The sequence below is a fragment of the Balaenoptera musculus genome, chromosome 15 (genome assembly GCF_009873245.2).
Source record: "Balaenoptera musculus isolate JJ_BM4_2016_0621 chromosome 15, mBalMus1.pri.v3, whole genome shotgun sequence".
Classification (NCBI taxonomy): domain Eukaryota; kingdom Metazoa; phylum Chordata; class Mammalia; order Artiodactyla; family Balaenopteridae; genus Balaenoptera; species Balaenoptera musculus.
The window spans coordinates 72,350,146-72,375,251 of record NC_045799.1 but is presented as its reverse complement, the minus strand read 5'-3'; the positions used below and the strand labels follow the sequence as shown (position 1 = coordinate 72,375,251).

Sequence of the window (25,106 nt, the reverse complement as noted above, 5' to 3'; positions counted from 1 at the left end):
CAACCATCAGCACGATTCTAAAGAACAAGGACAAGATCATGGAACATGTGAAGTCTGCTGTGCCGAAGATGTCGACAATAGTATCGAAGAAGCGTGGAAAAGTGATGGAGGAGATGGAGAAACTTCTCAGAGTGTGAGTGCAGAATCAGCATCAGCGTCGAGTCCCGCTCAGCTTATGCTGATTCAAGAGAAAGCTAAAACCCTTTATGAAGACTCAAAGAAGAAACACAGCGAAGAATCAGAGGGTGCATCTTTTAATGCCAGCCATGGCTGGTTTCATCGGTTCCAGGCTAGAGCTAACCTTCAAAACCTAAAAGTAAGTGGTGAGGCAGCGAGTGCAGATACGGTAGCTGCCCGGGAGTTTCCTGAAACACTTCAAGAAATTATTGATGAAGGCACGTACTGTACTAATGAAGACCTGATGGAATTGGAGGCCCAGAGGAAGGGCGAAGAGAGACAAGAGGAAGAAGAAATAACTGAAGAACCGAAGAGATTCACGATGCAGAAAATGGCAAGGGGATTTTCTTTATTTGAGGAGGCACTGTTAGTTTTTGAGGCACAGGACCTGAACGTAGAACAGTACACGAAGGTTGCAGTGGCCGTTCAGCATGCAATCCAGTGCTACCATGTCATCTACAACAAGGAGAAAAGAGCTACTACCCAGACATCACTGGATCGTTTTTTCAAGAGGGTTGATATAATTGAATCCAGCAAGGAACCAGAACCTGTGCCATCAACGTTAGGCGTGAGTGAAATTGAAGCTTGCCCTCCGTCTCCTATTGCTGAGGATCCTTCAGCTCTACCATCTCCCACCTCCTCTCCCTCCTCCAGTCAGTAACTCTTCTTGCCTGTTCACTTGATACCAGCCCCTGTATGCCAGCTGTTGTAGTGCACTGCTGTACTTTTCAAGGTACTGTACTGTAAAATTGTTTTATTTTTTGTTTGTTTGTTATGTATTATTTGTGTGAAAAGTATTATTAACCTATTACAGTACAGTACTATATAGCCGATTGTGTTAGTTGGGGTACCTAGGCTAACTTTGTTGGACATACGAACAAATTGGACTTACGAACGTGCTCTCGGAATGGAACTGGTTTGTATGTAGGGGACTTACTATGTGTGTATATATATATATATATATATATATATATATTTTTTTTTTTTTTTTTTTTTAATCTTTTCCTCATCTATCTTTGACCCGTGTCAGGAGCAGAGTGAACCAAGTGCAGATCACGCACGGAGAAGCTGTATGTAAACCAAATTTTTGTGAAGCGAATAATATTTCCGATCTTTAATTTTTAAAATCACCGGTAGGACTACAGGCACTCTGGGAAATGTAGGAAATGCAGTGCTAAAGAAACGAAAGTAAAAGTCTGTTGTAATCGATTATAACCCCAGTTGAGGTTTTACTGTATCTATTTTAAGATATTGTGAGGGAGCCAGAGAGAGTCGGTTGGGATCAATGAAAACAGCCCTAAATGGGGCGCCAGGGCTCTGGTTCAGCTGCCGTGTGACTTCAGTCACCTTGTCTGTAGAATTGGACCCACAGACCCGGCTCCTTTCCCTGCCTTTGGTGAAGCTTCCTGGAAACAAAGGAGGGCAGTGTGCCTCGGAAACGGCTGAGCGCGGGGAGGGCGCCCCGCGGCGTCTCAAGCGTTAAGGGCACCGAGCGCCCAGCCGGGGTCCTAGAGAGGCCGCGGCGGACTTCCGGTCCGGGCGCTCCGGACAAGATTTTCCCCAGGGCTGCGGGGCTGCGGGGCTGCGGGGCTGCGGGGCTGCGGGGCTGCGGGGCTGCGGGGCTGCGGGGCTGCGGGGCTGCGGGGCTGCGGGGCTGCGGGGCGCGGGTGGGGGACTGTTCCGCCGAGGTTGTGTCTGCTCTACAGCAGCAGATCAGGGTCACCTAGGACTGGACCTGTGGACGTGTCCCCTTCCCCCGAGTTCCTGACCAGCATTTTTGACCGTGGGCAGCATCTGAGACCCTCTGGGCCTTTGTCTCCCCGGCTGTAATGCCGGCGTGAGGATCCCGGGACTAGCCGATCACAGTCGGTTTCTTTTATTTACTTGCCCCTGGGAATCCACTGTCTCCCCATTATACAGTCCAGGAAACCGAGGCCCAGCAAGAGAATGTGACCTTGGAATGGCAAAGACAAGCTTTCCCACCAGTGTATCTAGTCCGGGCAGAGGCATAGTTCAAAGCCACATCCCTTGATTCTTAGCGCTGCAGCTCCAAGAGTTTAAGGACATTTATGATGAGAGCCACTATTGAGAGCTTACTTTGTGTCAGGAGCGGTGCATACATACCTCGGGAGATGTCCACATTTTACAAGTAAGAAAAGTGAGGTTCAGGGCGATTTTCTCCACAGTCATGATGCAGGACAGTGGGTGAGTAGCGAGGGTTATAAACCAGGTTTGTGCGACTTGACTGGCAGATCTGTTTGGGGGAATATTAGCTAACATTGAGTGCTTATGACTGAATCCTTTCATAAGGGGGCAAAAGCTTACCACAGGGAGATGATGGGGAGCAGGGGGTGCTCACCGACCTGGTTAAGTTAAATAATAGTGGTCCTGGTTCAGGTATCTTTGCATCCTTTCATTCACCTCAAGGACAAAAAAAATAAGATTTAACAGTTTTCTCTTTTTACTAACAACTTTTATTGAGAGATCATTCATATACCATACAATTCACCCATTTAAAGTGTACAATCTAGTGGTTCTTTAAGTATATTCAAAGAGTTGTGCAGCTATCACCACAGTCAACTTTAGAACATTTTCATCACCCTCAAACCATATCCATTAGCAGTCATCCCCATTCTCCTCCAGCCCTAGACTGTCACTAATCTACTTTCTGTCTCTATAGACTTGGCTATTCTGGACATTTCATATACAGCCATAAGTGGCCTTTTATGACTGAGATAATCTTTTTTAAACAAAGTCCTGGCCTTGAGCTCAGAGCTTTGGCCTATAACCATGGCAAGCGAGAATTGAATACCAACGTTTTGATTTTGTTATATTTATTTTTTACCATTCTAGGGTAAGTGATAGGTACTTCCTGTTTATGGTAGTGATATAAAGTTTCCTTCTTGAATAAATGTTTTTCCATTTTAAAAGTTGATATTTTTAAAGGACAAGATTAAGCAAATAGTAGAGATGGTGTACAAGTGTCTGAAGGTTGGGAACATGGGATGTGAATGAAGTTTGGAAAACACTAGGTTGTCTGATTTGAGGCTTTCCAGGACGCAGTTGGAAAACCACCCTATTATTCCAATTCAATCTCCTAACAATTCCTAAGAGGAAGTGCATCATTTTACTGATGAAGAAACAGGTATAGGGACTTCGCTGGGGGTGCAGTGGTTAAGACTCTGCACTCCCAATGCAGGGGCCCTCGGTTCAATCCATGGTCAGGGAACTAGATTCCACATGCATGCCGCAACTAAGAGTTCACATGCCACGACTAAGGAGCCTGCGTACTGCAACTAAGGCGCCAGTGAGCCGCAACTAAGGATCCCGCGAGCCGCGACTAAGGAGCCCACCTGCTGCAACTAAGGAGCCCACGTGCCACAACTAAGGATCCCTCAAGTCACAACTAAGGACCCTGCGAGCTGCAACTAAGGAGGCCACCTGCCGCAACTAAGACCCAGTGCAACCAAATAAATTAAAATAAAAAAAAAAAGAAACAGGTATAGAAAAGTTAACTATGGTAACTTGTCCAAGGTCACACAGCTAGTGACAGAACCTAGACTTAACCTAAGGTCTCTTTAATTCCAAAGACTACCTATTAACCAAGTTTGAAAGTAAAACTGGGGGTGGGGAATGGAGTAGCAGGCTTGAGAGAGGACTCTAGCCACTAGACCAAAACATGTGGGGACCAGGCTGGTTGTTTTGGGTATCCCTTCAAACAAATAATCAAATATTTTTTTAAAAAACAATGTAACTTGTGACTCTAAGCAGAGATTCCATCTCAGGTACTGTTGGGGCTTTCTTCCTCTCTCAAGGGCACACCAGAATCCAAGAAGTGTTGCCTGGATAACTAGGGGTGTGTGCATGTGTGTGTGTGTGTTGGTGCCAGGGAGGGTCTAATCCCTTGTTCATCTTGGCTGCTGTTGGCATCGCTGTCCAAGGGACAGTGGTCCTTTAAAGTCCATGGCTTCTGCCCCATACCACATGCAAGGCACCAGAATCTAGGGCTGCCTGAGACTCCTTGTACGTAGGATCCCATTATTCCTGGAATATCAGGCAGCCACCTACTCCTAGGACTGGCTAGTTTCATGGAGCACAGCCTTGGGGCATGTGCCAGGACTCCCTCTCTCCCCTTCCAGGCCTGGGGACTTTTCCATCCCTTGCCATCACCTCCACCAAGACCCTCTGCCTCCCACCCTCCTACCCTTCTTAATACACTTCATATTCTTTCACTGTTGGCTTTAATAGCACATTAAACTCAGAGCCCATTTCCATTTAAACTAGTTTCTTTTCCTCGAGGGCAGGGAGCTTAATTTTTAAATCTTAACTTTAAAAATGTAGCATACAGGGCTTCCCTGGTGGCGCAGTGGTTGAGAATCTGCCTGCTAATGCAGGGGACACGGGTTCGAGCCCTGGTCTGGGAAGATCCCACATGCCACGGAGCAGCTGGGCCCGTAAGCCACAACTACTGAGCCTGCGCGTCTGGAGCCTGTGCCCCGCAACGGGAGGGGCCGCGATAGTGAAAGGCCCGCGCACCGCGATGAAGAGCGGTCCCCGCACCGCGATGAAGAGTGGCCCCCACTTGCCTCAACTAGAGAAAGCCCTCGCATGAACCGAAGACCCAACACAACCAAAAATAAAAATAAAATAAATAAATAAAGTAGCTATAAAAAAGAAAAGTGCTTTAAAAAAAAAAAAAAATGTAGCATACAGAAGCCAAACATACTTGGTCCTCCACTCACATAGCTGTGCAGTTCAGCTTGGCCCCAACCTTGAAGTTAATCACACCTATCCTCCTTCAAAGGCACTTAGGGTCCATTGTTATTCAACTTGCGTGAGAATCTCAACCCTCACTCCAAGCAGTTTAGATCTAAGAATAATTTGGGCCCATATAGAACCAAATAGCTAACCCTGAGCCAGGTAAAACTCTAAGAAACTACATGCATAATCTCACAAAAATCATTTCAACAACTCTGTGAGATAAGTATTATTATTGTGTCCATTTTACAGATGGGAAAACTGAGGCACGGAGAAGTTAAGTCACTTGTCCAAGGTCCCCCAGTCAGTAAATAGTAGAGGCAGATGTGAGTCCACGTAGTCTGATTGGAGAGCGTGTGATCTCTAACACAGAGCACAGACTCTGAAGTCAGACTATTTCCTCCATCATCTACAGCAAAATTTTAGTGTTCCCTATTCTTCCCAACTTTCTAATGAAAGCAGGCTTTTTTTTTTTAAATTTTTATTTATTTATTTTTGGCTGCGTTGGGTCTTCGTTGCTGCGCGCGGGCTTTCTCTAGTTGCGGCGAGCAGGGGCTACTCTTGGTTGCAGTGCACGGGCTTCTCATTGCGGCGGCTTCTCTTGTTGCAGAGCACGGGCTCTAGGCGCGCAGGCTTCAGTAGTTGTGGCACGCGGGCTCAGTAGTTGTGGCATATGGGCTTAGTTGCTCCGCAGCATGTGGGATCTTCCCAGACCAGGGCTCGAACCCATGATCCCTGCACTGGCAGGTGTATTTTTAACCACTGCGCCACCAGGGAAGTACGAAAGCAGGCTTTTTTTTTTTTTTCCTTTTTTTTTCAATTTCAAAATTAAACTCAAAGACCACTGTAAAGAGAGTGTTCCTGTAAAGAAAGGAGTCTCACAGTCTGCTCTAAGGAGACATTTTCTGCCACGGCTTTCAGAGCAGCAAGTGGGCTGAGGGGCTTGGAGTTTGGGGGAAAGGAGATGGGGATCCTTGAACCTTGTGGGGAGCAAGGACATGATGGTAACAGTGGCTCCCATTGACTGGGTCTTCCTAACATGCCAGGCCCTAGGTTAAGTGCTGGATAGATGGGTATATGTAATGTGTATGTTTACATGAGACACACACTAGAGGTCAAGTTTTTATCCACCGCCCTACTCTACACTTCTAGATTTTTAGAGGGGAGATTTTTAGAGATCACTTCATCATACCTCCTAATTTATAGGTGAGGAATCATTTCGGTTCATTCCTCAACAGCCATGGAAGTTCTGTCCTATGCTGGGCCCCATGCTGAGCTCTTAGGAAAGATAGAAAAGACCAATTCAAGGTGTTAGCAATAGGAATCTCTGAGTGGTAGGAATATAGTGTTACTCTTATTTTTTGCTTATCTGTATTTCTGTACTTTCTTTCTTTCTTGGCCATGCCGTGTGGCTTGTGGGATCTTAGTTCCCTGACCAGGGATCGAACCTGGGCCCTCGGCAGTGAAAGCTCGGAGTCCTAACCACTGGACCACCAGGGAATTCCCTGTATTTTCTTTTTCATAATAAAATAAAAATAAGTTCCCCCCCCATTATGCCCCTACATGTACAGTACTCTTTCTCCAGTTTAAATGATTACATACCTCAAAACCCCCATGGTGGGAGAAATTCCAGTTAAGGAATTCAAGACCTTGTACTAGAGAGGTGTCCCCCTAATTCACATGGCAGCTGCATCTGCAGTCCCATCTGAGCAAATGTCATGACACCCCACTTTCCTCCTCTCAAATCCCCAATGGGCCCAGGAATTGGCATCTGAACCCAATTTTCCATAGCAGTGATTCTCAGTGGGACCTGAGCATTCAGAAAAGTATAGGGCAGATTTGATTTTCATAATTTCTGAGGCTGCTACAGGCATGCAGTTAGCAGGGCCGAGGGATGGTGGTCATCCTATAATTCACCAGGCAGCGTCCACAGCAAAGGTCATGCCCAGAACGCCAGTGGACTCCTGTAGGCTGTCCTACAGCCTGGAAATACTGCCCAACTGGATCATGCCTACCCAGCTGATCAGATCTAACCTCTTGGGAAGTTTGAAAGCCAGACCCAGAAAAAAGTGAACTGAAACAGCAGGGGCCATGAGAGCCCATATCAGGAGTCTGGTGGGGTCACTGTGCTGGGAGTGAATGTGCCACTTCTAAGGAACAAGGACATTCCAGGGACCCCATGACTTCCGTGGGTCTCAAAGGGCATGACCAATGTCCCAGGTGTCTGTGAGGCTCCACCATAAATGCTCAGCAGCTGCATGGGATATATAAACCTATGAAAAATCCTACACATTTTTTTCTTTTGCTTAAAGTTATTGAATAGGCATAGAGTGGCATTTTAAATATTTTTAAACTACTTCCTCTATTAATGGATATTCTATATACCCTTCCTTATTTTCTTGAAATGTTTTAGGATTCATTCTTTCTGTGGGTTATTTTGGGATAGGTAGCATGCCCTCTGAGAGGGATATTCTTCTATGGAATGTTTGTTGCCTTTTAAATTTTTACAGCTCCAGGTCCCAAGGTCATAACAAGGAATGATTTGAAATTTATATGAACTGGATCTGAAATCCTCAGAGTTGCCTATAAGTTGAACAGAAAGAAGTAAATTCACATATTTAAGAGTTTGGATAAGTAGACTTTGTGACTGGGGAAGTATTATACCCCTGAACAACATCTAGCTAAATATTTTGTTCAATATATAATTTTTGTTAATTAAAATAATTAACATTATAGGCTCAGAGAGGGAACGCAATTGGCTCAGAGTCACACAGCAAGTTAGTGCAAAGCTAGAACTACAACTTTGGTTCCTTATCTTGAAGCTCAGTGCTCTTTCCATTCGTTCTCTCCCCATGACTGTTGACTCACAAAGCTATGGGCAAGGAGGAAGTTTAGCTTAAGAGTGAAGCTGGGGGAATTCCCTGGCAATCCAGTAGTTAGGACTCTGCACTTTCAGTGCCAAGGGCCTGGGTTCAATCTCTGGTCCAGGAACTAAGATCCACGCAAGGCACGCAATGCGGCCAAAAATATATATAAGATAAAATTTAAAAAAGAGTGAAGCTGAAAAGAAAAGGAAGATGAAGTAGAGGTCATAACAGGAAGGCAAACATCTTAAAGCTTTTTTGTTGTTGTATCAGTATTCTATTGTTGTAGCAAATTACCACATATTTGGTGGCTTAAAATAACATAGATTTATTATCTTACAGTGTTGGAGGTCAGAAGTCCAACATGGGTCTCACTGGGCTAAAATCAAGGGGTAGGGAGCGCTGTGTTCCTTCCGAGGCTCTAGAGGAGGATCCGTTTCCTCGCCTTTTCCTGCGTCCGGAGGGACTCCATAGTCCTTGGCTCGTGGTCCCCTTCCCCCTTCTTCAGAGCAGCAATGTTGCATCTCTCTGACCATTCTTCCACAGTTACATCTCCCTCTGACCATAACCAGAAAAGGTTTTCCAATTTTAAGGACTCGTGTGATTACACTGGCCACCTGGATAATCAAGGATAATGTCCCTGTCTCAAGGACTTCAATTTAATCACATCTGCAGAGTCCCTTCTGCCATGTAAAGTAACGGATTCACAGGTTCTGGGGATTAGGATGTGGACATTTTAGGACATTAGACAAAGGCCATTATTCTCCCTATCACAATTATGAAATATCATGCATAGACATTCATAAAGAAATAGCTTAACATGATATTATAGAACAAAATACCCTCATAACCACCACTCAAAACCAGAAATAAACATTGCCAGAATCTTGGCAAGAACTCTTCCCTCAATCTTGTGTTTTTGGTTGCATTTGCCTGAAAATTTTTTGTCCATTTATCTGAAACATTTTTGTCACTTTATGTGTTTCCTATAAATTGCTTATAGCTAGATTTTAAAGTCATTTAGTCTCAGTTTCTGCCTTATAATTTCATGTTTATTGTAATAAACAATATACTTTTTTCTTTCTACCTTATTTTACATTTACTATTTATTTTTCATTAATGTTTTCCTGTTTGCTTTTTTTTTTTTTTTAACTTTTGTTGACTTGGTCAAGTTTCTATTTATTGCCATCCACCCTCCCCCTTTATTAAGCTGCTAGTGTTTATCTTTTCTTTCCTAGCAATCACAATTATTCTTAAATTGTTGTATCAGTACATGGTAATAATCCTACTCCTTCACCAAAATGTTTTACTTGCCCATTCCCACACAATCTCCTGAAAGATGATACCTTTAGAATGCTGTTAACTTCCCCACTCTCCCTACTCCTGGAGTTTTACTAAGATAGTTTACAGGGTTTTTTTGTTCTAATCTATTATTAGGCTTTCCATTAAAGTTCATGACTTCTGCAAAAGAATCCTTACTTAATACCTACAGCACAAATTCCCAGTCTATCTCCTACCATTTAAACCAAACTATATATATCGCAAGATTTGTTGCTCACCTCTGCTACCCCATCTCTTCATCTTGCATTATCATGAGCTCTCAATCACTACTGAGAGAATTTCTTGAGCACTTCCCTCAGATAGGCATGCACTTGATCCATGCACTGAATCTTGTATGCTAGCAGATGTCTTTCTTTTGCCCTGGTTGAGAAGTGACACGATGACTTGTTTTGATTCTTGGGTTACATTCCTTTTCTCTTAGCAGTCTGTATTCTACTGTCTCCTAGCTCATAGGATTGCAGATGGGTGGTCTTAAACTAGTCTGATTCTTGCTCCTTTTTAAGTAACCTAGTCTTTCTATCTGGAAGCTTGCAAATTGTTGTTGTTGTTGTTTTCTACCTCTGGAACTCAGGAATTTCATCAGGATACGTCTAGATGTTTATCTTCATTCATGTCAGTCTTTTAATCTTCAGACTCAAATTTCCCTCTCCACCTGTTACTTTTCTCTCCTTTGGGGACTCCTATTATTTGTGTGTTAGGTCTTCTGGATCTGTCCTTCAAATTTACATTTAATGGTATGATTTCTTTTCCCTTATATTTTTGATGTGTTGTAAGATTTCTTCCAGTATCTTTGAGTCTCTCATTACTGACTGTGCCAATTACCAAGTATGTCTATTTTAATGATAAATTTAGGCATTGAAGAAATAACCACAGAATGGGTCTATGGGCCACCTAGGCCCACTGAATTGGCCTGGAGTTAAGATTCCATCTATCCCCTGGCTGCTGTAAGCATCTACGTTGATTGGTGGATCACAGTGGCATTTTGGGTCCCTAGGAATGTGTCCATTAGAGCCAATGTCTAATAACCCATGAAGGGTCTGGATATTTCCTTTTACCCAGTGCACACCCTAGTAAAAGGGCCACAGGTCCCTTTGGGGAAGGCTTAGGGAAAGACTTATGATGAGTACTTGCAGCAATGGTACAAGGTCCTTCCTCAAGGAGACTTGGCATCACCCTCAGTTAAGCGGCTCTGGGTCTATGATTGACTTGGGTCTGCGAACTAGTGACAGGCTATGATTCTCCACTGTGACAACTCAAATCAGAATTTTGGCTACCAGACGTAGGGTTTCTACTGTAGATCAAGCAGAAGAGAAACACTTCCAGAATGGTGGAGTGAGGACCTCTGAAAATTCACTCCTTCATAAAAACAAGAAGAACTCTGGCTAAAATGGTCAAAATAAGCTTTTTCAGAACTCTGAAAATTAACCAAAGCCTAGCTACAACCCAAGGAGCATTTATTCCAGAAAAACAGCTGTGTCCTAGTGAGAACAGTGAACTTTGTGCAGTTTTAACTTGCCTTAGTCCCATTCTCCTCTTCACAGGTTCACAGAACCCTTGGAAAATAAAAGCCTCACAACTAAAGGAATTGTGAAAACCAGTGCTTAGTAGCCACAGGAGGGGGAACAGGTTTGAATCTCCATAACAGCTCCATTCCCAGAGAAGTGTCTCTATTTGGTAGCTCTCTGAAAAGCTCTATTCTTAGAGTTTGTCTTTATTTGACCCGACTCAGAACTCTCCCTGTGCTACAGCCATATCCCTAGGGATATGTTGAAACATCCCTAGTTTAAAACAATCAGTGGCCATTGTTTAATATCACAGCAGCCTGAGATGGTGATACTAGTTTTGGGGTAACGAGAGGCTGGACCTCAATCCCTTGTTGGGGAACTAAGATCCCGCAAACTGTGCAGCATGGCCAAAAAATTAAAAAATAAAAACTTAAAAAAAAAAAGAGGCTAGGGACTTCCCTGGTGGCGCAGTGGTTAAAGCTCCATGTTCCCAATGCAGGGGGCCAAGGTTCCATCCCTGGTCAGGGAACTAGATCCCACATGCATGCTGCAACTAAGAGTTCGTGTGCCACAACTAAGGAGCCCACATACCGCAACTCCCTAAGGAGCCTACCTGCTGCAACTAAGACCCAGCGCAACCAACTAAATAAATAAATAAATAAATAAATAAATAAAAAAGAGGCTGGACAAAAAAAAGCACGGAAAAACTAGGGAATGAAATATCCGTAGAGGGCTTTGAAAAGCCCTGACACATTCCTGGGAATCCCTATAAGGTCACAAGCATGAGTAGGGCTGTATGCACTCAGGAAAGACCTGAGAAGACCCTAAGCTCTTACCTCTAGCTGACCTTGATGCTCTGTGCAAGCAGGAAGTGGAAGTTAAAGCAGTGTTGTGCACACACACACACACACACATAGAGCCCCTCAGAAAAGGCTAGGAAATTTATTGGTTGAAGGCATTAGAGGAAATCTCTGTCCAATCATTAGCTGACCACTAAGCAAGCTAATTGAGCACAGACTTCAGTGGCCATGCGCAAAGAATGCAGTCTTTACAGAATTCATCTAGGAAAGTTCGTAAACAGCAGCAACAACAACAACAAAGCCTGAGGAGGGGTGGAATCAGATTTTTGGAGTTGCCACCTTATGATATTTAAGATGTCACTGTCAATAAAAAAATTTATGAGACATGCAAAGAAACAGGAAAGTATGGCCCATACAAAGGAAAAAAAGGAGTCAAAAGAAACTGTCCCTGAGGAAGTTATCAGACAAAGTCTTTAAATCAGCTATTATAAATATATTCAAAGAACTAAAGGAAACCACGCCAAAAGAATCAAAAGGAAGTGTGGGAATGATGTCTCACCAAACAGAGACTATTAATAAGCATATAGAAAAATTACATTTATATTAAAAATGTGCATGTATGTATGTGTATACACATGCATATATATATATATATATATATATATATATATATATATATATATATATCAAATAGAAATAGAAATTCTGGAGCTCAACAGTACAAAAGTACAATTGAAATGAAAGATTCACTAACAGGGCTCAATAGAGGATTTGACTTGGCAGAAGAAAGAATCAACACACTTGAAGACAGGTCAATTGCGATTACTCAGTCTGAGGAATAGAAAGAAAAAAGAATGAAGAAAAAGGAATGGAGCCCCCAGAGACCTGTGGAATACCATCAGATGTACTAATATACATATAATGAGAGTCCCAGATGGAGAGAAGAGAAAGGGGCAGAAAGAGTATTTGGGGACTTCCCTGGTGGTGCAGTGGTTAAGAATCTGCCTGCCAACGCAGGGGACACGGGTTTGATCCCTGGCCCGGGAAGATCCCATATGCCACGGAGCCACTAAGCCTGCACACCACAACTACTGAGTCTGCGCTCAGAGCCCACAAGCCACAACTACTGAAGCTTGTGCGCTCTAGGGCCCGCGTGCTGCAACTCCTGAGCCCACATGCTGCAACTACTGAAGCCCTCGCACCTAGAGCCCATGCTCTGCAATGAGAAGCCACCGCAATGAGAAGCCCACGCACCACAACTACGAGTAGCCCCTGCTCACTGCAACTAGAGAAAGCCCGCATGCAGCAACCAAGACCCAAATGCAGCCAAAAAAAAAAGAAAAAAGTATTTGAAGAAATAATTTCCCTGAATTTGATTTTTTAAAAAATTAATCGGGGCTTCCCTGGTGGTGCAGTGGTTAAGAATCCACCTGCCAACGCAGGGGACTCAGGTTCAAGCCCTGGTCCAGGAAGATCCCACATGCCACAGAGCAACTAAGCCTGTGTGCCACAGCTGCTGAGCCTGCGCTCTACAGCCCACGAGCCACAACTACTGAGCCCACACGACACAACTACTGAAGCCTGCACATCTAGAGCCCATGCTCTGCAACAAGAGAAGCCACTGCAATGAGAAGCCCACGTACTGCAACAAAGAGTAGCCCCCGCTCGCCACAACTAGAGAAAGCCCGTGCGCAGCAACAAAGACCCAACACAGCCAAAAATAAATAAATAAAATAAATAAATTTAAAAATTAATCTACACAGCCAAGAAGCTCAAAGTAGGATAAACTGAGAGATTCACATCTAGACATATCATAATCGAACTGTTGAAAGACAGAGAGAATACTGAAAGCAGCAAGAGAAAAAACAAATCATCATGTACAAGGGATCTTCCATAAGATCAACAGCTAACTTCTTATCAGAAACTATGGAGGCCAGAAGACAGTGAGATAACATATGCAAAGTGCTGAAAGAACAAAACTGTTAACCAAGAAATCTATACCCAGGAAAACAATCCTTCAAAAAAATAAAGGAGAAATTAAGACTTTCTCAGATAAACAAAAATGGAGAGAATTTGTTCCTAGCAGACCTACCTTACAAGAAATACAGAGGGACTCCTTCAGGCTGAAATGAAAGGACTAGACAGTAACTCAAATTCACATGAGGAAATAAAGAACGTCAATAAAGGAAACTATATAAGTACATAGAAAAGACAGTATAAATATATTTTGTTTATAATTTTTATATTTTAAAGACAACTGCAAACATTATAAAACAATATAGCCCAATAAAATAAAAAATAATAATAATAATTAAAAAATAAAGACAACTGCAAAAAGCAATAATTGTAAAACTGTGTTTATGGGCTTATAATAAATAAAGATGTAACTTGTATGACAATAATAGCACAAAGGGGACTTCCCTAGTGGTGCAGTGGTTAAGAATCCGCTTGCCAATACAGGGGACACAGGTTTGAGCCCTGGTCCGGGAAGATCCCACATGCCGCGGAGCAACTAAGCCCATGCGTCACAACTACTGAGCCTGCGCTCTAGAGCCCGCGAGCCATAACTACAGAAGCCTGCGCACTGAGAGCCCATGCTCCGCAACAAGAGAAGTCACCGCAATGAGAAGCCCACGCACCACAACGAAGAGTAACCCCTGCTCACCGCAACTAGAGAAAGCCCATGCTCAGCAATGAAGACCCAAAGCAGCCAAAGATAAATAAATAAATAAATTTAAAAATAAAAATAATAGCACAAAGGAGGAGTGAGAGAAGGGAGCTATATAGGAGCAAGTTTTTATATACTACTGAAATTAATTTGGCATTAACATGAACTAGATTGTTTTTTTTTAAATAAATTTATTTTATTTATTTATTTTTGGCTGCATTGGGTCTTCATTGCTGCGTGTGGGCTTTCTCTAGTTGCAGTGAGTGGGGACTACTCTTCATTGCGGCGTGCAGTCTTCTCATCGCGGTGGCTTCTCTTGTTGCAGAGCGTGGGCTCTAGGCACGTGGGCTTCAATAGTTGTGGCACGTGGGCTCAGTAGTTGTGGCTTGCAGGCTCTAGAGCACAGGCTCAGTAGTTGTAGTGCGTGGGCTTAGTTGCTCCGCGGCATGTGGGATCCTCCCAGACCAGGGTTCAAACCTGTGTCCCCTGCATTGGCAGGCGGATTCTTAACCACTGCACCACCAGAGAAGCCCAACTAGATTGTTTTAAGTAGAGATGTTGATTGTAATACCCAGGGAAACCACTAAAAAAGTAACTCAAAAGAATAGAATAAAACAACAAGGGAATTAAAATAGAATACTAGAAAAGATTTAACACAAAAAGAAAGTGGTAGTGGAGAAACATAGGAACAAAAAAGAAAAGAATTATAAATAACAAATAGCCAAATGACAGACATAAATCCTATCTATTAGCAATTACACTAAATGTAAATGGACTAAACACTGCAGTCAAAAGATAGAGATTGGCAGAACAGATTTTAAAAACCCAACATGATCCAACTATATGCTGTCTTTATAATCAATGACATCAATAGGTTGGAAGTAAAAGGATACAAAAAGATATGCTATGCAAAAGCAACTATAAGAGATGTGGAATGGCTATACTAATTACCAGACAAAACAGAATTTAAAACAAAACTTGTTACTAGAGGCAAAAGACATTTTATAATGATAAAAAGGTTGATCCCTCAGGAAGACATTATAATTATAAACATATATGTACCTAAAAACAGAACCCCAAAATACATGAAACAAAACCTGACAGAATTGAGGGGAGAAATAGACAATTCAACAATAATAGTTGGAGACCTTAATACTGTACTTTCAATAATGGATGAAATAACTAGACAGAAGGTCAAGAAGGAAACAAATCCAACAGTAGTGGAGTAGGTTTCCCATTTATTTCATTGCTAGGGACAGTGAACAAATACCACTGCCAAAGATCTCTGCTAGCCAAGAAATCAGATTGCCTGGTGGTCCCTGCTGCCCTTTACAGTTAATGTGTCCACCTTATCTGGATCCCATCATACCCACTGATAGCAGGGAGTCCAAATAAATGGTGATACCCCCTACAGTCATATCTGGCCTACAAAGGAGAATAACCAGAGAGCTTTTCAAGCATGGAGATGCTCCCTTCAATGTTTTAGCAAAGGAATTGTCTCTGGGTCCTCTCACTGAATACAGTTGACAGATTACACATGATAAATCAGTCTATCATCCAAGCCTTTGGATTCTCACTTCTGTGTGATGCCAGGAGAACTCTAGTATCTCAACTTCACTAAATGTAGACCCCTATTAGGTCTAAATTTCAGTCAGCTAACCAAATAACTTCTTAGTGCCAACTTCAGGTGTGTGAGCTAGCACATTAAATCTGGGATCTTTAGTAAATACACCCATATAAGTGAATGTGGCCCTATCTAGTGTTATATTCTACCCTCATTGGTCTAACACTCTTAGAATCCATTCTCACATACTCCTTAGGTTTCTGCCAACATATTAGCAATGTATTGCTATTCTTTTGATGTGTTAGCTGTTTCTTCCTGGATCATGGTGTGTACCTGTCTTCCTGAAATGTGTTGAGACTTGACCCCTGTTAAAGGCTTAGAGGCAACAGGGTAGTTGTGGTGAATTTTGAGTGGAATGAGCACCCCCTTTCAAGGCATTTGCCCCAGGTGAGGTTATCACAGGGTTTTCAGACAGAGAACAGCTAGTCTCATCAGACACAGAAGAGCAAGCTACTTCCACTGGCAAAGGAGCCTCAGAATGACTTGGGAGTTCAATATTGTCTGCTTCATCTGATTCCAACCAGATGCACCCTTCCGAATTTCTGGACCTTATTCTTTCCTGATTGATGCCCTAGTTTTCCCATGACAAATTTGATAAGAGTGTGAATTCAACTGTCATTATAAATCATCAACTTACACAATTAAATTTTGTATTTGACTTTTAGCAATATCAGCTCTGGGTCTACATAATTAAAAGATAGTTTTAGGACTGTCATGTAAGTATCCTGGTTCTCAGATTGTGACTTGTGCTGGAAGTTAAGAGACCCGAGTTTGTCATTTTCTCTCTGTAATCACCCAAGTGCACTGCAAGGAATCCATCCTACACCACAGGTCTGAGTCATTACTACTGCTGTAGGAGTCAAGGGCAGCAGCCAGTTGGGCTCCCAAGGCATGAGCTTCAGTTGGCACCTCATCACAATCAACCACAGGCGACAGTCTGATTAACTGTGATGCCACTGCATACCATGGATTGCTAGCATCCCATTTCCCATTGGTTAGAAGCTCAGCACTGCTCAAACTCAAGGGTATGACCATATCATTGCAAAATCGCATCTTTGTGAGTCTTTCTCCTGGGACCACTCCCAGTACCAATTATTATATCAATCAAGGTCTAACCAGGAGAAAGAAGCCACAATGGGAAAGTTTAACATAAAGCATTATTAACAGCGGATTGGAATAATAGGGAATTGGCTAATTAGAGCTAAAGACAATTCTAAAGAATACAGAAACAGAGGTATTAAGATCAGCTACTCTCCCTAGGACTGAGATAGAGAGCCCAAGGAAGAGTCCTCTCCCACCAGGCTGAGATCCAGACTTCACTTGAAAGGGCATGGCAGAGAAGTCGCTGACTGCCTCACCAGTGGGACTTCCTGGAAATTTGCCCTCTGGGGTGTCATGCTAATCATGGAGCACTGCTGGAACCAAGACTGTAGGGAGTGTTCTCTACAGGAGCCCAGTGCTGGAGAAAGCTGCCCCAAGAATCAAGCACTGTTGACGTGAGAGAAAGTGCACTCGGTAAGAGCAGAGTGCTGGAGAAAACCAGACTGCTACCAAAGTCGAGTGTTGGAGAAAGCTTGCTCTGCCAGAGATCAGTCCTAGAGAAAGCCTAATGAGGTGCAAAAGAAGTCTGAAGTGTTGAGTCCACTCACTGCAAAGTCAGCTTGTGGTCTGGGGTCTGTGGTGACCACGTGGGGGTAGAGAGGGTGCGGCAAGGTGGTTGCAAGTTGGGGGCTGCGAGCTCCTCAAAAGACTCCTCACTTTCACACACATCTAAGGCAGGGAACCACTGGATGTTCCCCTGCAAAACTGTGCAGCAAGCGCAAGAAAAAAAACAAACCTCAACAGGACCAGAGCCAGGAAAAGCATCCCCTTCCTCTTTCAATGTCCCTCTAGCGCCCTCTACTGACAAAGCTTAACTGCAAGGAGAAATGCATAAATAGTCCAGTCCAGTATCGCAGAGCAGATACTAGAGCCTGAATTTGGAGCTGAAAGGCAATAATTGAAAACTGTCATAGTGGCAGAATCCCCACATAGGGTCTCTGACCCACAGACTGGGGACCAATATGGCAAGGAGGGCTAAGTGAAAGTCCCACTTCCTACAAAGACAGCAAACCAGTAAAAATACCACATCCCTGGGAGAAGTGCAGAGATTCATGCCAAAGAATTGAAAGAAGAGGGGTAGTGAGACCTATCACATACCCATTTAACCCGCCAGTCTGACCTGTGCAGGAGTCAGATGGAAAATGACGGTGGACCTTCATGAACTTAATCAGGTGACACTTCCAATTGCAGCTGCTGTCCCAAATTTAGTACCTTTCCCCTGGTATTTGGTATGCAGCTATCAACTTGGTTTTTCTTCCATACCAGTATGCAAGGTCCACCAGAGCGGTTTCCTTTTTAGCTGGCAAGGCCACCATGTAACTTCAGGTGTCCTCAGGGCTCTGTCAGTTCCGCTCTGCCATAATAGAGTCTGCAAAGATCTTAATCATTAACATCCCACAAAACACCACACTGGTCCACTATATTGACAACATCACTGGATCTGATGATCAGCAAGTAACAAGTACTTTAATTGCCCTAATAAGACATATGCAAACTAGAAAGTGGGAGATAAGCCCCACTAAAGATTCAGTGAAGTTTCTGGAGATGCAGTGGCCTAGAGTATGAAAAGGTATCTTCTCCAAGGTGAAAGACAAGTTGCTCCTCATACAACCTACTCCCCCTAAAAGAGGCCCAGTGCTTGGTAGGCCTATTTGGATTTTGGAGGCAGTGTATCTCAACAATAGAGTCACCTGGGAGGTGCCAGTTTTGAGTAGGGACAAGAGCAAGAGAAGGCTCTGTGACATGTTCAGGCTGCAGTACAGCTGCCCTATCTCTTGGTATTTATGATCCCCCAGAGCCAGTGATACTCCAGCAAGCACCAAAAGCAGAATCAAAGCACAGACTCATAGGATTTTTGATAAGTGTAGGCTCTTTTCTATAGGTAACTATTCTGTTTTTCAGCAACAGTCTCTGGCTTGCCATTGGGACTTGGTAGGAACTGAACACCTAACAAGGTGACATCAGGTGACCATGCAACCTGAGCTTCTCATCATGAATGGGGTGTTGTCTGACCATCCCAACCACGAGGTTGGGTGTGCACAGCAGCAATCTATCATCACTTGATATAAGAGACCAGGCTTGGAAAGGTCCAGAAGGTGCGAGCCATTTACAGGACCAGGTGGCTCCTGTTGCATGGTCTTCTCTCCCTCAATCACTGGCTATGACTTTCTGGGGTGTCCCTTACGCCCAGCTGACTGATGAAGACTCAAGCCTGTTTACAGATGAGTCTGGCTGATAGGCCGTTATGAGCTGACAGTGGACAGCTACAGCCCCCGCTCCCCAGCTGGGTGAACCTGGAGGACAGTGGTGAAGAAAAATCCTCACAGTGGACAGAACTTCGAGCAGTGCATTTTGGCTGTTGACTATGTCCAGCATGAGAAATGGCCAGAAGTACGGACCTATGCTAATTCATGTGTCAGATAGGATTTCCTTCCTTTTCAAGGCTGAATAATATTCCATTGCATGTATATACCACATTTTGTTTGTCCATTCATCTGTTGTTTCTATCCCTTGACTATTGTGAATAATGCTGCTATAAACATTGGTGTTCAAATACTTTTTTTGAGACTCTGCTTTCAATTCTTTTGGATATATACCCAGTAGCAGTGGAACTGCTGGATCTTTTTTGAGGGCCCACCATAATACTTTCCATAGCAGCTGCACCATTTTACATTTCCACCAACAGTAAACAAGGGTTTCAATTTCTCCACATCCGCACCAACATTTATTTTCTGGGTTTTCTTTTTTTTAATAGTAGCCATCCTAATGAGTGTGAGGTGGCATCTCGTGGTTTTGATTTGCATTTTCCTAATAATTAGTGATGTTGAGCATCTTTTCATATGCTTGCTGGTCAGTTTGTGTATGTTCTTTCGAGAAGTGTCTTTTCAAGTTCTTTGCCCATTTTTCAGTCGGGTTGTTTGTTTTATTGTTTTTATATTGTGGGAGTTCTTTAGATAGCCTGAATGTTAATCGCTTATCATAGAATCTAGGGATCTTTTTGATGAGACCTGTAGATCGGTATTTTTTAAAGCTCCTTCGCATGTCATCTCTTAGGAAATGAGACAGTGTGTTTAAGTTAGTTCTCATCAGGACAAATGGGTATATCATCCTATAGGAAGAGTGTTGAAATTTCCTACCTGGTTACTGTATGTATCCATCAGTGCTGTCCAGTCATGGTAACCCTGTTCTTCCAGGGTCACTGGACTCACAGTTCCCTGGGTCTATTCTTTCCTCCTTGCACATATAGAAATGAGTTCATATTTATGCCTTATAAATAGAGGAAGAATAGAAGAAACAAAATATCCATATATTAACACTCTCCTACTTATAAAAAGCATCAAAATTATACATATCTATTCTCATCACCTTTCTTTATGTAAGAAAGGTAGTACAACTACCTTTTTGAAGACTTGATATTAACTATACTTTTGGGTAGCTTAGGGTCTCACAGCCTTTCCCAGATATTTCCCTTAAGCATAACGATCATCATATTTTTTAGGGTGCTCAAATCGTTACAGCTTGGACAATGGCAGTCCATTTACTTAGCGTCTTTCTCTTTGTAACACTACCCCTGATATCCTTGAAAATATCCTTGCTTTCTGGCCTCAACAGGATGCTTGTAGACCCATCCTGATTTTTCTTGTATCAAGAAATGGAATCCACTACCCTCCTAGGACTCCTGGTTATTTTAATGGTAAATAATATGACACCAACATCTGGGTATTAGGGGTATACATGAGAGTTAGTAGCGGGGTACTGGACCTCACCTGGTAGAAAGAAGTGTTCTTTTAGGTACAGGTTTTTTGGTTTTTGTTTGTTTTGTTTTGTTTTTTGTTTTTGTTTTTTGCTGTGCGGGGCAGCTTGTGGGATCTTAGTTCCCCAACCAAGGACTAACCGGGGCCTTCGGCAGTGAAAGTGTGGAGTGCTAGTCACTGGACCACCAGGGAAGTCCCCATTACACGTTTATATTGATCTTTCCAATTTAACATATCGCTGCTGTGCCCTGCCTTCCTGGCGGTCTGTGGCTACCATGATGCTGCCCTTACTATTATCCCCACCTGATAGCTGAACAAACTGAGACTTTGTAAGAGGTTATGTAACTTGCCTGAAATCACACTGCAAATAAGTGTAGAGCTGCCCGGCTCTATCAAATTTCAGAAACTGAGCTCCCACAGGGCCCGGCCACCACCTCTGCCCTATGTCAGAAATACATCGTTTACAAAGACTTTCCACCAAGTTGCCCCACTTAGAACTCCCAAGGCAGGGTCTTCCTAGTCTTGGCTGGGGTGAGGAGAAGGGAAAACACTACAGCTTCTTCTTTCTTCACTGCAGGATTCGGGAGTGAGGATGACCAGGAGAGCCCTCCACGAGAAAGGCCTGAAAACAGAGCCCCTCAGGCGGCTCCTTCCCAGGAGGGCCCTCCGGACAAACGCCCGGCCCAGTTCTGCGGTGCCTCAGGACCCCAGAGCTCCCGTGGGAGGAAGCAAGGCCCCGAGGGCACCGAGGACGACCCCCCAGGGGAAGGGGAGGTGAGCCGGCTCCCCAGGCAAGGCGAGGCCCTTAGGCTTCCCCTGGCCGCCCCAAGATCCAGCCACCCACCCGTGCCCCCGAGGGTGCAGAGAGCTTCCCAGCTCCACAGCCACCGCGGGATCATCGGGGGCGAGCGGCCCCAGCCTGACCCGAACCTAAGGCCACAGAACCCATCTGGCTCACCACCGACACCCGCACAGAGCGGGCTCGACGACACCCCAAGTGTGGGAAGGGCTTCGGGCACAATCGGACCACATCGAGCGCCTGAGGACGCATCGCAGCCAGAGGGTCCGGAGTGCTGGGTGCGCGCCCGGCCTCCACCCGGGGAGGGGCTGCACGGGAAGCGCAGGGGCCTCCGCCAGCCTCCGGCCAAGGCCCGGGGAGGCAGCGCACGCGCAGAGACCCTGCGTCACACGCCCATCTCCCCACCGCCTCCCTCCTGCCTCCCCGAAGGCCCACGGATGCCCCGCCTGCGGGTGAGTTCCGTTGATCGCTGGAGGACCTGCAGCAAGACCTCCCGGCGGGGCCAGCCTCGCCAGTTCCCCGGGAGACCACGGGGCCGGAGACCTTCCCGCCCAGGCGCCCGCCTCGCCCACGTGGGGATGCGGAAGGTGGCCTGGGCTGGCTGGCGGGGAGCTCACGAAGCTTCTGGCACAACCCTGAGCCACCCCCAACAGACCCGGAAAATCCCCACCTGGAGAAGGCCCGGGGCGAGTGAGCCCTTTGCGCGGTTCCAATGGCCGTCACCGAGTTCTTGCCCACTCCACTGCTGGGCCCGTCGTACTACGAAATAATCACGTCTCCCATTGGTTGAGGGCTTACTCCGTGCCAGGCTTTGTGATTTATGGGAATGACCTCATTCAATCCTCACCACAGTCCTGTGCCATTGGGGTTCTCATTATCAGCATTTTACAGAAGGAGAAACTAAGTCTCAGAGAGGTTAAGGGACCGGCCCAAAGTCACACAGCCAGTATGTGGCAGAACCAGCATTCAGACCCAGGTCTGCCTGCCTGACTCCGCAGCCCGCCCCACGGCACTGCTTCTCCTGCCGGTACACGAGTGAAGGGTGCAGGTTTGACAGGACGTCTGCTTATGAAGCATTCATTTTTCTCGTGGTAATTACCTAAAACACTTTTTATACTAAAGTGAGCAGATACTCCCAGGAATGAAAGTGAACATTTGTGCCAAGATGGAAATGCAACTTGAGACGTCGGAGATATTCCATGCCAAGGTCAAGGCTTCAGGCTCAGCCCCTGACTCCCTGAACTGACCTCTTCTCAGACCTCTGCCTTTGGAGGGATGTTGACCAGGGAAGCTCTGCTGCAGGGCCAGCTTCTGTGTGGAACCTTCCTGGAGGCCAAGAAAGATGGCCTCTCCCCAGTTTGCCATCCCACTGAATTGCTTAGGAAGGTCATCGAGTTTCTCTGGGCTAAGGTTTCTAAATTCCCCACACATATCAATCTAGGATTGGGGATTGAAAAATTAGAATTCTTAGGAATTCCTGAAGTCATGTTATTCTGTATTTTTCATAACTTTCTATATTTTTTTTTAATGAGAAATAAACATTTAGTAGTAATTACAAAGAACTGTAGGCTATAGCAAATATTCAAAACCAGGAAAATACCAGAGAACATTACTGGGTAGTATTTGGATAACAAAATGTTTAAACCTTCAGCAAGATCAACTACACTACACAGAATCATGTGTTGAAATTGCCAATTTAAGGACTTGTTTCTAAAACTTTTTACTTCTCAGAACATCATTCATAGAATTTGTATAAGATATACAATACATGTAAACAGGTTAATATTTTAATCTGTGAGAATGACTCGCTGTTAACAACAAGTAGGGCCACGAATACGTTTTTTTATTTGTTTGTTTGTGGCGGCTTGTGGGAACCTAGTTCCCCGACCAGGGATCGAACCCAGGCCCTCAGCAGTGAAAGCGTGGGGTCCTAATCACTGGACCGCCAGGGAATTCCCACGAATACGTTTTTTACATGGCAACAGCTACAAAAAAAAGACTGATTAGTTGTGATCACTTATCTCCTATGTACTTCGGTCCCAAGTTCCAGAAATGTCTACCTTAACCTTGGACTCTGTGTCAGCATTTCCTTCTCGTGCCGTGCTTTTTACTTGACATCAGTGGATTCCTTCAAACCAGGAATTCCTCGATGTTTATTGTTAAGCATTCGTTCTCACAGGAGAATTATAATAGTTTTTCCTGTTTTCCCAATTTCTTGACTGATTATTTTTGGGATTCAGAAAAACACAAATTTCAGGACTTCCCTGGTGGTCCCATGGTTAAGACTCCACGATTCCACTGCAAGGGATGCAGGTTTGATCCCTGGTCAAGGAAGTTTTGTTTTGTTTTGTTTTGTTTTTTTCAGGGAAGTTTTGCATGCTGCGGGGTGCGGCCAAAAACAAAAACAAAAACAAAAATTTCCTGAAAATGGTCGGGAAGGACTTCCTGCATCAAAATGCTCTTCTGAGCTGAGTAGGGTTGGCAAGGCAAATATGCTGCAGAAATAATTATCCTGTATAGCATAAAGCCCAGTCACTGAAGTTTCATGGTTTCAGGAACCTCAGAATCAGAAGATCCAATTATGGATTCCAGCTCTGCCAGTTCCTGGTTGTGAGACCTTGGGCAAGTCACTTTACCTCTCTGAGCTTCAATCTAACGGATAGAATGATACCTGCGAAATAACATGCTTGCTTTGTGAGGCGGTACTGAAGAAGGGTTAAAAGTGTGGCTTTGGAGTCAGACAGTCTGAGGTTTGAATCCACTGCTTACTACCTCTTTGATCTGGGGCAAGGTCTAACCACTCTGAGCCCCATTTTTTCTCTTCTGTAAAATGGAAAAACTGATTGAACCCATTTCATAGGACTTTGGTGAGTTCAAATGAGATCACCTATGAAAACACTTAACACAGAGCATGGTACACTGTGAATGCTTGATGTGTGTGGACCAGTATAGTTATTACCTGCTGTATCTACTACCTCACAGGGCAGTTGTGAGGATGAAAGGGAGGTTATATTGTGGAAGTGCTTTCTAAGCTGTGAAACGGTCATCCACACACTTCCCTTTCCTTCAGAGATGAGATGGCCAGAAGCTCCTGGCAGACATCGGTGGTTTCTCCCAGTAAGGAGCCCAAGAATACCTACCTGTACCCACAGAAGGTAGCTGTGTTGAGGAGGCAGTGTCACCATGGTTACCTGGAAAAGAAGGTTTAGTTGCCATCAGGTAGGCAAACTCCAGCATCATCTGACTGCGGGCACACTTGGGGGAAAGCCAGTTTTCAGAAGGAAGCTTTGGAGAAAGGACAATATTTAACAGAGCCTGCCCACCATAGGTTTGTTTAATAGGGATCAAATCAAGAGAAGGGGGCGTGTAATAGAAGGGGTGAGGGGCTGTTTGACTGTTGTCTGAAGCCCTCTTATTGGCTGAACTTAGGAAACAGTTCTATTAGCCGGAACCACTGCATCCTGCTCCTGCCATGTGTGCACTTACGATGCTCATTCATTCTTAGACTGTGGACAAAACACGAATCAAAGGGCTCTCCAAAGATGATCTTGTGTAATCCTGACAGCAGCCCCATAAAGTAAATACTAGCATTACTCCCGTTCTGTAGCTGAGGGCTTGGAGTCTGGGAAAGTTAAGTCCATCGTCCAAAGTCACAAAGCCTATATGTTGTGGAGTCAAGATTCAGACCAAGTCCAAACCCTTAGCCTCCGCCAG

At 44.4% G+C, this 25,106-nt stretch overlaps 1 protein-coding gene across 2 annotated transcripts in view; it reads left to right on the top strand.

Annotated features, from left to right (window-relative positions):
* Nucleotides 1-23,695, top strand: part of BCL7C (BAF chromatin remodeling complex subunit BCL7C) — a 33,490-nt gene extending 9,795 nt beyond the window's left edge. Inside the window, exon 5 of one of the 2 annotated variants that reach the window (XM_036824936.1) lies at nucleotides 21,171-23,695. In XM_036824936.1, the coding sequence (XP_036680831.1) occupies nucleotides 21,171-21,371 (201 nt within the window). In that variant the 3' untranslated portion in view covers nucleotides 21,372-23,695. The remainder of the gene's footprint in view (nucleotides 1-21,170) is intronic. The other variant, XM_036824934.1, reaches the window with a different exon arrangement.
* Nucleotides 23,696-25,106: the final 1,411 nt, after the last annotated feature.